Source organism: Alligator mississippiensis, chromosome 5 (assembly GCF_030867095.1).
Source record: "Alligator mississippiensis isolate rAllMis1 chromosome 5, rAllMis1, whole genome shotgun sequence".
Lineage (NCBI taxonomy): Eukaryota > Metazoa > Chordata > Crocodylia > Alligatoridae > Alligator > Alligator mississippiensis.
In genome coordinates this window covers 194,134,937-194,149,295 of record NC_081828.1, presented here as the reverse complement: position 1 = coordinate 194,149,295, position 14,359 = coordinate 194,134,937, and the positions used below count along the sequence as shown (strand labels likewise).

At 37.9% G+C, this 14,359-nt stretch overlaps 1 protein-coding gene across 13 annotated transcripts in view; it reads left to right on the top strand.

The window, feature by feature from the left end:
• The window catches only part of PARD3 (par-3 family cell polarity regulator), a 723,581-nt gene extending 714,124 nt beyond the window's left edge, over positions 1-9,457 (top strand). For all 13 annotated transcript variants that reach the window (XM_059729155.1, XM_059729152.1, XM_059729148.1 and 10 more), the window contains 2 exons: positions 2,853-2,980; positions 7,359-9,457. In XM_059729155.1, the coding sequence (XP_059585138.1) occupies positions 2,853-2,980; positions 7,359-7,752 (522 nt within the window). In that variant the 3' untranslated portion in view covers positions 7,753-9,457. The remainder of the gene's footprint in view (positions 1-2,852; positions 2,981-7,358) is intronic.
• The last annotated feature ends 4,902 nt before the right edge of the window (positions 9,458-14,359 follow it).

Genomic DNA, 14,359 nt, shown 5'->3' with positions numbered 1-14,359 from the left:
TGCTCTTCTTCATGTGTGCCCTATCAAATGTTGTGTGTGTGTGAATGATTATATCTGTGTAACTTAATCATCCCAATGACTTCCATATTAGATTGGCTTATGATGCTGTTTTATGAGTCCATTGCATCATACTTTCTAATGCTTTTTGTTATAAATATATTTTTATTGACGTTTTTGCAGACTAAATCTATCCTGTAAGTAGACATGATTGTTGTACCGGGAGCTCTCTTATATATGCTTTTCTGCATCAGTCCTTTCAGGTTTTATGATTTTAAATTCTGGTTCTTTTACACTATAATCTTCTGGTAACAAGTAAAACAGTTGTTTGCTGTATTTTATCTGTCATTTTTTCAGCTAGTATGCCATCTGATGTATTTTGTTGTTCAAAATGAAGTTTTGAACGGCAATACACCTGTCTCCTATTTTAAATTTTACTGGCTTCTCTCAAGTACCTTGAATGTATATTGAGAGAAAGGAATAGTTTATGTCAAGAATTACAGCTTTCTGTTTCAAACATTTGCCTCAAAATGTGAAGGACTTTTGAAAAACCTTTTATCTTTCAGATGTTTGTTAGCCACTATAGTTGCTGCAAAAGTCACAGTGGAAGAGAGCAAGAGAGAGAGCTAGTGTGTGTGAGAGAGAGAGAGAAATAAAAAGGCAAAAAAGTGCCTGAACCCAAAAGTCTTTATCTAGACAAACATGCCCAGTTACTAAGTAGTTCTTTCTTAATACAGATAGTAGTTTATATATATATATGTTTTTTTTTTTAAATAACTGGATTTTACCTATCACAAACTCCATGACACTTTCACTTTCCTGGCATCACATGTTGTGACTTGAAGCCATGAAGTGTGAATGATCTATAAGATGAAAGGTGATAGCTTCATAAGGATAAAATGCCCTATAATCCAGTCTTGAATTCAAACATTCTACAGACCAGATAATACTCTGTATTATCAAAATGATAACCCATTATTCTATCTTTCTAATGCAATACCAATTAATTTTTGCATTGCTATTGCATCCAGACTGGAATGCTGTTTGGAATCTTTGCCAGACGATACGAGATACCTTAGCATCTTCAGATGGCTTGCTAATGTTTTCAGTGAAAGGACTCTTCTCACTTGAGGAACAAACCATACTTAACGAGAGAACATAACCATCGCTGTTTTGATTTTTTGTTTCCTGGACTAGCAGGAGGAAAGGGTAGTGGCTCCTGTAAGAGTCCCTTTACTCCACGGACCTGAGTGTTGGGTAAACTGGTGGAGCACAGGTAAGCCATTGGCTCCTGTGCATGGGAGAAGGTTATGCAACTCCAGGACGTTCAGCCCAAGTCCTTCTCACGTTTTCATTAGCAAATCCACTCTTGCCACTCTAAAATTAAATGTATTTTTCCCTCGTTGCTAGATTGGTGCATGGAAGGGTTCTTCCACCTCCCTTAAATCAACATAGGAACCTTGTGGAAGATAAGATTCAAATCACTGCAATTTAGAAGGTAGCAGATGTTCACTGCAAGTACTTATTCCATAGTAGATTGGGTTTCCTGAAAAACTGGAGCAGGAATTGACATTGAGGCTCCTGACAATAGGTATAATCTCCTTTCGTCTGCCTGTTAGCTCTGAGATAGAAGGAAAAACAGTTGGTCCCAGTAAAGGGCTGAACACAGGTAGAATGATTATGGAAGGGCTTGGGTCCTACACTGACTCAGTAGTTCCCAGATGAGCTGAGTTAAGATCATACATTTTCAGTAAAATTAAATCATATCCTTTGCCTCTTGTCTGTTTCTGGGACAAAGGATGCCCACTGCACAATATACTGTATATTGGTTTTATGTACCTTTTTGTGCTATGAGGATGGATTGGAGCCTTGAGTTGTGCATGCTCAGCACCTCTAAAAATACGGACTTAACTAAATCCTGCAGTCTTTAGTTTTCTTTCTCTAAACATAGACACACCAGCTTCGAGTTAGAGGGCAGAGTGTTCCAATGGGATCTTCCTATATTTCTGGTAGTACTTTGTATAGAGTTGCTGTTAAAAGGCACTCAGAAAACAATAGATTGAATTCTCCGCTGTACCCGAATTCTATCCCTGCACACAGTGAAAGGGGGTCACAGGAACTCATTGCAAGTCCCTAATCCTGCTTTGGCTGGGGTCAGTGGAATGTAAAGCTGATGGGCCAAATGGCATGATCCCTACCCATTCTTTTTCTTTCCCTCATCTGCTTCCCACCCATATAGAAGGCAGTGCATCTTTAGTGGGAGAAATGCAAGAGGCAGAGTTGTGGCTTCTTTCACAGCAGAGAGAAATCCCTCAGACACATTTGACCATTTTGCACAATGGACAACTGACAAGAGGATTCAGCTCTACATGGGCATATTACTGCATTAGGACAAGGACGGGTACCTTTACTCTAAAACATGTTGATGCAGTGTTTAGGGCCAGATTGTGATAGCCTTAGTCGCATCACTCCATGAGGAGTATCGTTGGGTCAGACCATCATCTGGTTTGTAACTAGACACATGCCACTCTAACTTTGTTCATCTAAACCAGATGAGGGTCTTGTACATTACTTTACAAGGAGTTCTGTTTTCCTCAGTATAAAAGTATATCACAACCTGGTCCTTATGATTTATCTGATAATGTTTCAAAATGGAAGCAGCCTGAAATGTAGCCTACAGCAGAGGGCATAGTGTTAAAGGTCAGAATTTTATGTAATTATGAATTACTGATTTAAACAGCATGTTTATAAAAAAAGCATATGTCTGTGTCTATACAGCAGGGATTTAATTATTTGTTCCTATGTAAATATATTTGTATTGTGGCTGATTTGTTTTTTATTTTTTTATTCTCTAGCCAAGCTCCAAGACATACTCACAGAGTGGCAGACACTCTGTGTCTGTAGAAGTTCAGATGCAGCGGCAGAGACAGGAAGAGAGGGAGAGTTTTCAGCAAGCTCAGCGCCAGTACAGTTCATTACCCAGGTACGGTAACTGTCTAAAACTATTTGGTGTATATGACCCTGGAGCTCATTTCATTTGCAGAAGGAAAATTATGTGCTTAATGCATGCTCTTCATTTTGAATGATGATATGAGGAGTTATGCAAGTAGTGAGGAATAGGCATAGAAGTCCAAAAGGAGAAGCATATGATGGCTGTTTGTCTCATGGTATTATTTCAGAGTCAACTTTGATGGGCATTCAGCATGCTCAGTATGTGACAGAATGGGAACCTTAACACACAGGACCTTATGGGTCACTGTATGGTATCATTTTTCACTTTTAGAAAAAAATGACATTTATTAGAGGAGAGAGGAATATTTTGTATGTCAGATTTCTTGTGTTGCCTAATTTCTTAACAGACAACAATTCAGCTTTGTTATGCTAACACACAGCCATGCATTGAAGAAAACAAGATAGATAGACAGTGGTGACAACCATGAAAAGCCATGCCCAACTATGGGTCATCCAAGTTTCTGACATGTGAGTTTTCTCAAAGCCAACAGATCATGACCATTGGAATGCTCACAAGTAATATACTTTAGTGTAAACAAATGTGTATTTCTAAAACATTCACAGGCCAATGAACTGTTTAGAGTTCATCACAAAAGTTAAATACTAAATAAAACAAAGGTTTGGGATTTTACCCAACTTGAATTGTAGATTAGACCAGAAGAGTGATATTTAAACATTTTATATTAATTCAGATAGTTTTTAGAATTCTCAAACATTGATAGGAGAAATCTGAAATAAGAATAGTCGTAAAGTCAAGCGGCCTTTTCTCGAGAGTACTTTAAGCTTAAAGACTTCTTTGATTTCAGTTGCTGCTTCAATATAATACTGTATTTGCTTTGATCCCTACACAGTGATTTTGTGGGGCAGGTGATGGTTGTATACACATCTCCACTAAAACCTTGTAAAAGTGGCAGTAGAACTGTTTTATAATGCAAAACCAGTAGATGCGTCTTTGTTACAGCTGAGCCAGCTTACCATTAAATCTTTGATTTTGCACCCCATTGTTACCATCAGCCTCTAAAAAAATACAACCTGATCTCTTGAGATTTCTGTACACCACAACTCATCTCAGGGTAGCATCTGGAAGAAAATAAGAAAAAATATGTTTTAGTTTGTTTTTAAAAAGGGAGAGAGGAAAGTTGATATTTTGAAAATTTTCTTAATTTTCTCATACAGCTCTTCTTACCTCTGTCTTATTTCTAAAATGGTTTAGTCTACAATGCCAAATTTGTCTCCATGAGGAAAAAGTAGATTTTAGATCTTTTTAATCTGGTTTTCAAAGGGCAAAGTAATGGAGGTGTATACTGGAGGTATATACAGTAGCATAACTACGGTGGGGTGAGCAGGGCACCTGTCCCAGGCACCAACTTAGAGGGGGACACCAAAATAGCTCCATTCCCCACCCTGGGGGGCAGCCCTGCACCACCCAGCCATAGATGCCAGGCAGCCCTGTGCTCTGTGATGTTGCTGCAGCTGAAGGGCAGGCTTGCTGTATACCACCATGGGCTCATGGCAAAAATCCCAGGGAGGGCTTGCCATTCAGCTCATCCCCTCTGACCCCATACAGTACAGGACCCAGGGCTGCCTGGCTTCTATGGCTGTCACAGCAAAGACTCCCAGGGGTTGGGAGCATCCTGGTGCCCCTCAGCTGCAGCAGCTTGAGCACATACTACAGCAGCCACAGGAGCTGCTCTCAGAGTAAGAAAAGAGCCGAGGAAGGTAAACCTCTTTTCCTTTCCCTCCCCACCCCCATTCTGCTCCCCACCCTGCTCTGCCCACCGCGCTACAGGAACATGCTACCTTGGAGTATATAATGTAAAAAAAAAGAATGTGACTGAGTATAATTTCAGCATGATCTAAGATAACAAAGGACTTGTTAGAACATGAATATGAAGAAAGGGGTATAGGAAGCCTCTCTACCCTTGTCAGTGCTAGGATTTTTCACACCTTGTAATTCTCAATGGATGCAGCTCTACCAGGAAACTGGTATGTTATAAACAAGAGACAGAAAAGCTTCGGTTAGAAAAACCTGGTGGTAAGAAAATGATAAGCTCTTTATAACTTAAGGGCTTGCTTGAACCAGCGCCTAGGACCTGCAGGCCATTTCAATCTTGTTAGTTCCAGCAAGTCACATAAGGAAGCATGAACTCTATTTTTGAAAGATTTATCTGCCTAAATACTGTGTGTTAGCTTTCCCTAAAAGCTAGAGATCAGTTGTTCTGCAGAGTTCCACTGGTAGAAATTCATGATTTTAAATAAAAATTTGAAAGCAAAACAAAAAAGCCAACCAAATCAAAAGAAGCCAAACATCTTTGGGATCTCAGAGAAGTCAACAGAAGAGAGTAAAAGAGAAATGTACTGAGTAGCTTGATTAGTAAAAGAAATGTCAAGTAAATTAAGAATTCTTATTAATGTGTCATTCATGACTGCTTTATAACTGTTGAAATCATTCTCCAAGTGTTTGTTCTCAGCTCAGGTTAAAGGGAATATTTAGATGATCGTGCTCCAAATACAGAGTTAATCCAACATTCAAACAATAAAATGGGACGTCAATCAGTTCTTTAGTCATCCAGATTTTTCATAGCACTATGACTAATCTACAAAGAAATCTCACAGTCACTAATAATACTTGTGTTGCAAGTTTATTGTTGCAATTACAGTTTTATGATTAACATCAATGCCCTAGCTTTTTTCTTAAACTTTGTTTTTTTCCATCTTGCGTAATTTCTAGCAGCTTCATTTTTTGACTCTTTAAATTAAAATAATTAGTGCTCTAGGCAAATATACTCTTCAGTCATACTTAAGAAATCTTTCCATGAAGACAACACAAGTGGGCCTACTAATTTTGAACTAGTACAAGAAGACAGTAATTAAATTAAATGGATTCAATTAGATATTGTCCTGTCCCATGTGAAACTGTTTAAAATAAAGTTTAACTCAGTGTGGTTTTTAAGGCTAACTTTATGTAGCCAAACTTTATGAAAATTTATGTTGCCATATTTTGAAAACTTGTCAGCTATGTACCATAAGGAGGTTCATTTCATTTTTTCCTGTTTCAGTAATAACATGGTTCAGTCAGTGTTTTGGTTTAGAAAGAGGGGTATGTGATTATCATCACCAATAGTAATGCTTTGCAGTCATACTTAAAACTAAGCATTTTCATCCAAGATCTCAAGTTCAGTTATAAACATGGGTACTCCCCATCATTTCCAAGTTATACATAGGGAAAGAGAAGCCCGGCAAGGTTAAGTGATTTGCCACATAGATTGACGTTAGGAAAAGTATCCTGGTCTCCTGATTCCAAACTGCATGTTCAAACCACTAGGCCAAATTGAGCCTTGTTGTTACTCTGTGTTGACATGAAAAACTGAGCCATATATACAGCAACTAGATGATTTTTGTATTGATTAATGTGGCAATATATTTTGTTTTATTGCCTGATTCTTTTACACTAATTTTAATCTCAAAGTGGGTATCTCTCTCATTCCAGCACAAAATTGTCTTACTTTATCATATCCAATCTTATTTTAAATTCATAAAAATGTCTAGTGGCTTGATAGTAAATTAAAGATATTTCAAAACAATAATGTTTTCTTAAAATAATATGGTGATTTATTACAAAAAATGATAAGAATTCTTAATTCCTATATTCATTGACTTTATTTATCTACCCTGTGGAGTCAGAAAATGAACAAAATTGTTTATCTTTGCCATTCTTTTTGTGAAAGATATATCATGCTGGGAAACAGTTGTGATAGTATAAAACTCTTTAATTCTGGAATCGGGAAAAACAAACCCTAGTCTGTATAACTATATATCAACGGAGAGTTTATCTGCTGACTTGTACAGCTTCAAAGCAAATGTTTAAAGGATCGTCTTGTTGCAATTTTAATCAAATAGGAGGCTAGATTCAGATCTTTCATAAATGACTTATAACCCATTCAACACACTTAATGTTATCTGGTTTCTGTGGAAGTGTTGCGTTGTGTCATATGTTTTGCTGGTTTGCAATTGAATTGTAACATTTTTTTAAGATACTAATTATCGCTGTTGTACTGTTTGCCAAATTCACAGTATCTCTATGGTAGTGCCAGGAAATGCATCTAAAATGCAGATGCATTTCTTCTAAGTGAAAGAGAAAAAAAAGAGCCGCTTTGGGTGAAAGAGAGGAACACTTTTTAAAAATTCTACCAGCTCCAAAGCTGACATCAGCTGGAAGTTGGATCCATCCAGAGGGAAGAACCTGAAATGTACAGACGCATGCCTAGTCTTCTTCTGTGGCTGGATCTAAAGAAGTATGAACGAGTCCTGGTATCTGTTTAAAAAATAATTTCCATTCTTATTTTCAGGCAAAGCAGAAAAAATGCCAGTTCTGTATCACAAGATTCCTGGGAGCAGAGCTATTCTCCTGGTGAAGGGTTCCAGACTGCAAAAGAAAACCCCAGGTATTCCAGCTATCAGGGATCAAGAAACGGCTACATGGGAGGACATGGCTTCAATGCAAGGGTAATGCTGGAAACACAGGAACTGCTCCGTCAAGAACAGAGGCGGAAAGAACAACAACTGAAAAAAAAGACATCTTCTGAAGGGTCTAACAATTATGACTCATATAAAAAAATTCAGGACCTTAATTATACTTCTCCAAAAGGCCCTTTTCGGCAAGATGTACCACCTTCACCTTCTCAGGTAGCTAGGCTGAACAGACTACAAACGCCGGAAAAGGGAAGACCATTTTATTCTTGAACTGAAGCAAAAGAAGATCAATGTATCACGCAATAAGGAACAATTTCATATAAAGACTCGTATTTTGAAAACTTTTTAAACTGATGGTACTAAGGGGTATATGTGTTGTCTGTTTCAGTGCCTTTAACAATATAGGCAAAGAGTTGGTGGGCCTTATGTCTTTGCTATTCTGTCTCAAGTGTTATATTCATGGAAGGATTTTCCACCATTTGACAATCATACCTTAGGTAAGCAACATGTCTCCCTTGGTTATCGAGCATCCTAGCCCAGTCCAATGGCTGTCAATGGCTTATAAGAATTTGTTATAATGCATTCTGTTTTTCAGTGAGTTATTACACCAACATACAACACTGTGGCATAAAATTAATGAATTTGAAGTTGAAGAAAGCATTGACATATATATTTTTTTTTTATTTCTCTTGGGGTGAGGGGAGGGTTACATATCACTTTGGAGTGGATAGGGCTCAAGTCCACTCAGGATATCACTTTAAGATGTTTTATGGTGGAGTCATTTACAGTCTTTGTTGATCAATATTTAACTGTCTATATGCTGAAATTTTTTTTCCTACTATGCACATGTGCATTCCCTCTCCCCCCACCCCCCTGCACTTATAGAAAAATATTTATCCTGATTTGTGAGCAAAACAATATTCTGGCTTTCAGTGTTCCTGGGAATCCTGTTACATTTGTCTTCTATTTTCACACACAATGTATTACCAGGGAAATAACTAGAGAGAGGCTATTATATTTATAAATAAAATCTCAGTCAAGGCAGTGCAGATATATCTGTTCTTACATGAAGTATAGGGTATAGTGGAAAACCAGCAACTGGGTTATATATTGTTTTTCATAAACATGAATTTGATCAGATGAAAACCATATATACGAAAAGAATGAGGGGAAGAATCATCCCACCATCATCCTTTATGTGTTGATAATCTGGTTTTATTTTGTCAGGCTTGGGAGGGGGACTCAAAGCAAGAGAAAAATGAAATTGGACGTTTTTGGATCAAAAAGCCCTGAAAATAGGATTTTTCTACAACCTGTAAAGTCTTGTGGGCAATTGCCTTGTGCTTCCATATGCTGTATCTTTGCATTGTGGTTTCACATCAGAAATAAACTCTGAAGTGTTTGCAGAAGAGATAAATGGAGAAAAAAATGTTACACATCATCCCAAAAGCGTGTCAGTGTCCAAAAATAACCAAAGCAAAATGATTGCTCTAACAGTGATATTTTAATGTGCATATGGGATATGAGAATTTCTTTTGCAGCAGCTGTTTTTATGTTTGTTGGTCTGAACTTCTTGTATTGTAAACATATAGCTGGGTTGCTAAAGTGCCTGCAAATCCTGATGTGAAAAGGCTTGAGAAAAAAGCTCAGCATATCGTGTGAAAAAAAGAAAGAAAAAAAATCATGTATTGCGTGATTTAAAATATGCCTTTTTTTTTTTTTACCGGCACATTTTATTTTTGCGTCAACCTGTTTTTAGAATATATGTGAAATTTCAGCACACATAACTGTGTCTTTTATGCCTGTTTGTAATGGTTTTTGCTGTTAATAATGTAATCCATGTTTAAAAATTGTTACTAATGTAAACACATTGACGTTGGATGACTATGGCCCTTTTACACAGAGTTTACAAAACTGTGTAAAATAGCTTTCCTTGTACATATAAAATTTAGAATAAAAGACTGTTTCCATCCTGGTCTTAGTATTGCCTGTTGTATTCCTTGGTACTGCCTGTTGAACCTTATGAAAACTTAGCAGTCATTAGCTTTAAAAATACTTAACAGATGTTATTTTATCATATTCCTAATGGTTTACATCTGTCTTTCTGTGAATGCATATAAACACAGTCAAAACAGAAGAGATTTCTAATCAAGCTGAGCATCTAACAAGTATCTCAGAAAATATGCAAATAAATGTCTTCTGATATTTTAAACAAGAACCATGACATTAAAATGAAAGCTGAATCCTAGGGCACTTCTCTAAGTTCTCTCTGCATCTCTCCACCAAAGCCAGTAGCACAATCAACAAACAAATTGGGTGTGTCCCCATGAGTGCGCATGTGCATTTTGCGGTACCTCAAAGCAGCTTGAGGCACTGCACACAGCACACGTGCACTGCTCATTTCAGCACAATGGTTTTTTTTGACACTGAGAGATCCCAGTGTCAGAAAAAATCACTGCTGAAAAAAGCTGCATGGTGCACATGGCAGCAGCGTGTGCTGCAGCAAACCAGAGCCTGGCTGGCCAGAGCCATGCTCTGGCTGCCAGGCATGCTCTGCGCAGCTGGTTCAGCACAGCTGCTGCCCTGGGAGGCCCCCAGGACCCCAGGTAAGGCTGCTGAGGCCAGCACAGGTGCTGGCTCCTGCATCTCCTACCCCACATGGGTCACTTTGCCATGCACTGGAGCATGTGTGCAGGAGCGTGCCTGGGGACAAATAGCAGCGGCACAAATATGTACTGCTGCTATTTCTCACATGGGAGATGCACGCCCCTGCATGTGTGTGCTTGTGGAGATGTGCCCGTTGATTCCAATTTACACTCCACCAGTGGCCAAAATCTCTCCCTAGATAGGGATATATTGATTGTTGTTAGTACAACACTGCCTGTGGTGTTTACAAGCGTCGCACCCGACTTGGTCTTCAGTGGTCAAAATGTTGAGGATATTGTTCCTGCCAGCCTAGAGTGAAGAATCTTTTCACAGGCTGTTTCAGGTGTTGCTTAGGATTTCGCTTCAAGAATGATGTTGAAAGTAGGAAAAGCATGAAATAGCAGATTTTTAAAATAAAACAATGCTAGCGTGCCAGTGATATTCTGTTTCCCCCATTAGTACTGAAGCTGTGTTTTTCTCCCTTTCCACCTAGCTTTTTTTTTTTTTCTTAAATCCTGCCACAGTGTCAGTCATAATCCTGTATGTGCATGACATCAGTCTGTTGCCATGGCAATAATAATGTCAAATTATTCATTGTGACACTAGTGTAGACTCCCATGAGGGAGGATAAGACGGGTTGCAAGGTGGACAAGCCGTTTTTGATGCACAAATATATCCAAGGTTTTTGAAATTGTGATCTATGTTTTGGTGACATGCAATTGCAAGTAAGCAAATAATTGTACTCCCAATTTTGCCAGTCCAAAATAACTCACCTCTGGAGTATGTCTGCATCAACATAGTTTTATGTTTCTCTGGTATCATCTGCATGTGCAAATAATTGCAGTCATTAAAATGCATCCACCAAAATGGAACATAGGTTGAATTATTTTCCAAATTAGCCATTGATAAACTAATAGAAGGGCGCGGACATGAAAAAGTATGGAAACCCAAATGAAATGTGTTTTATGTGCAAGTATGGAATATGTTAAAGTTTGCCCTTGGATGAAATTCCCCTTCAAGGTGTTAACAATTTGCCACGATTAGACTTGTTCACGAAAAAAGGCAGATGTTCTCTTTGGGCAATGTCTGTGTTTTGTTAGCTAAGAATATGGTATTTTTCTGCTTCATCCTTCTGCCTTCTTCCTGACACAGCATAGATAGGATTTCTAATATTAAACTCCCATAAGTTGCAAAGGGCAATAAGCAAGAGGGAGGGAAATATTTTAATAGAAAATGACCTTTACTTCTGACTAGTGAATAGATCCAAAAGCTAATTGAGCTAACTACATTACTGCAGCAATTTGTTTGTGGACTTATTAAAGTTATGAGACCAACTTGGCAAGGTTAATATATCTAGAGAAGGTCATGAGACAGAATTTTAGGGAGCTTCAGAGGGATTGAGCAGTGACTTACACATCAGTCAGAATTTTCTCTATCTCAGTAGATAGCCTAAAAACCATCTGTGAATCCTCCTGGTATTTTATCAAAGCAATTTGTTATTGCTATTGAAATTCCATGGGAAAGTTTTATGTTATTAATGTGTGGCTCTCTCCTGCTTTTCTATAAAAGCATGCTTCCTCTTGTGAAATTGGGCCTCCTTAGAACACGGCTTTGGCCTCACTGAGTTACTTTACAGCCCGCATATTTTAAAATACATCTTTGAGGAGTCTGCCATCAAAAACAGTTAAAAATGGCTCGGTGCCCAGTAGAGTGTAGGCTTAAAATGCAATTGCCATTTATTGCTGGCAAGCAGCAGGAAGTGCAGCAAAACTAAATTTAAACCAATTTTGACCTGCGATGTATGGTTTAGGCTTCAAGGATCTACTTATGTCTGTCTCACATTCCTTCTGTTTATGACAGTGCTGGTGGAGCAGCATTTATCTGTACTGCTTATATGGGGAAATGAAGGGGAAAAAACATTGGCCAGACAAGGAAGAGATGTACCAGATTACTAATGTTAGCTAAAGACAGGATATTCTTGAATAATTCATATCTTTGAACTTGCGTTGTTGAGACTAAAAGTGAAGTTAGCTATTACATATCCTGGCTTGCTACTCTATTTTCAAAACATCCCCTAATCTTATTTGCTGTACTTGCCTGTTTCTTCCTCCCATTTTTTCATTCTATAGTCTATACTTTCTTTTGCAGGACTTGTAAGGAACCAGGTCCAGCATGCAAATACAGGACAAAATATGTATGCTATTGATTTTGCATTTGTGTTACTCTGCCCTCAGCTTCCAAACTAACCTTTAAAATCAGTCTTTTCCTACAAAAGGAAAGGAGGATGGGAGGGGACCTGAAATGGAAAGTTGATTCCATGAATGTGGGTAGAGCGTGCATGCGCGTGTGTATGTGCGTGCATGATGGAACGAAATACACAAATTGTATTGCTTTGCTTTTAATTCATGTCTATCTTAAAACACATCTTCAAATATTTTTATAATGCCTCTTAAGAGTCTTCTTCCATCTGTGCAGAAACCAGTTGATGATTTGATGCAAATTATTATTGTTTCATGACCTCACACAATTTATTTTTCCATTTTAGATTTGCATTATACTATATTTCTTTTACATCTGCTGATGAATTCTGTCACTTTTATTTGTGTCTCTTGATGGCTCAGCAACCATTAGCTTTATAGGCAGTTTCTTGCTTGTGATCGATATTTTCCCTCCTCAGCTTCATCAAACTTTTGATATTTTCTGTCCTCAGACTGGTGTTTCCTTTTTTTGTAATTCACACTTTGTTGTAATTAAGTACTGGGATGAAATTTTAAAAATGACTCAGGAAAGACAGTAGGATGACACCAGGGCCAGATAAAGAATACATAATTTTCATCTTGTATTTGCATTTTGTGCATGTTTCCTAGGAACTAGGGAACTACAGTGAAGGCTATTGGAATGAGAGGGGGAAAAGTGGCAAGCACACTAAATACAATTAGAGAATATTTTAATAGATATCATTTAATTTGAGCATTATGGTTGTGCCCACAGCTGGCTAGGCACTGTCCAATAAAATAGTAAAACATTTCCACTGTGACTAGCTAAAAAATTAAGAGAACAAGCAAAGGGGAAAAAAATGGAGGGTGAGGAAAAGGAAGCAATAGTACTTTCAAGTAAAGCAATAGTAACTATCACCATACCAGCCACTGGCATTTGGCCGATTTTCTCATTTGGGGATTTGAAGGAAGAGTGGGCAGTAACCTTATAGATTAACTCCAATTCCTCTTATAGATATTCTTTTAGCATGTTGTCCACAAAAAGTGAGTTAATAATAAAATGAGTAATACAATTTTAATATAACCCTCCATTTTCCCTTCCTGTGGCTTTCCCTTGTGCATCTTTTAGCCTGTCAGCTCCTTAAGTCAGGGGCTGTATTTATTTTGCCCTGTACAGCATTGAGCCTATTCTTGGAAGGTTACAACCAATAAATATTTGAATTTTCAATGTTAAATTTAAAAAAGTAAGTGTGCTGATTTTTACAGCGAATACTCTTGAATCCTACACTCTTATTTTAGAAGCATTCCCATCTAAAATATAGAGAGAATTGCTGGAACCAGTATTTTTTTTTATAAAAAGGGGATGGGGTGGGTGGGGGGTAAACTTCTTAAAATACCCCCATATATGTAGTTACATTTGGCAACATGTTAGTACTACACAAGAAGAATGAGATGTATGTATTGGTTTGCCCAGCTTGTTAGACAGTCATTCTAGGGATGGATTATTTATTATACAGGGAATGACACATTTTGCTGCTATTTGTGAAATAATTCACAATGCTCAGTTATCCTGCATGAAACCTTCAAGAACATCTGTGAACAAGGTGGACAAGGGTTGAGGTCAACTGTCTTATATAAATGTATTTTCTAAACCTACTACTAATTTCTTGTTTCAGAAGCTTCCAGATATAGCAACAAATAGGCCAAAAGGACCCAGGTTATGTGCTAAATCCCAGCCTTGGTAGCTTGCAGATATTCCTTTCCCTTCTCCTTCCCATCATCTAGCTAAACTTCAGCTTGGCAAGTGTTTTCCCTAGGCATGTTCCATAATTTCAATGAATTGTTCAGGTCTATTCCTTCAATTAAGAAGCTCCCGTGTTACAACTTCTCTGAGGACAAAAGAGTTCTCACCCTCGTAAAAAAAGTCTATCAGCTGCTCTAAAATTTAACAATTATTAAAGGAAATCATTTTTCAAGGCAGTTGGGCCCAAGACCCCAGAACAGTTTGTATCCAT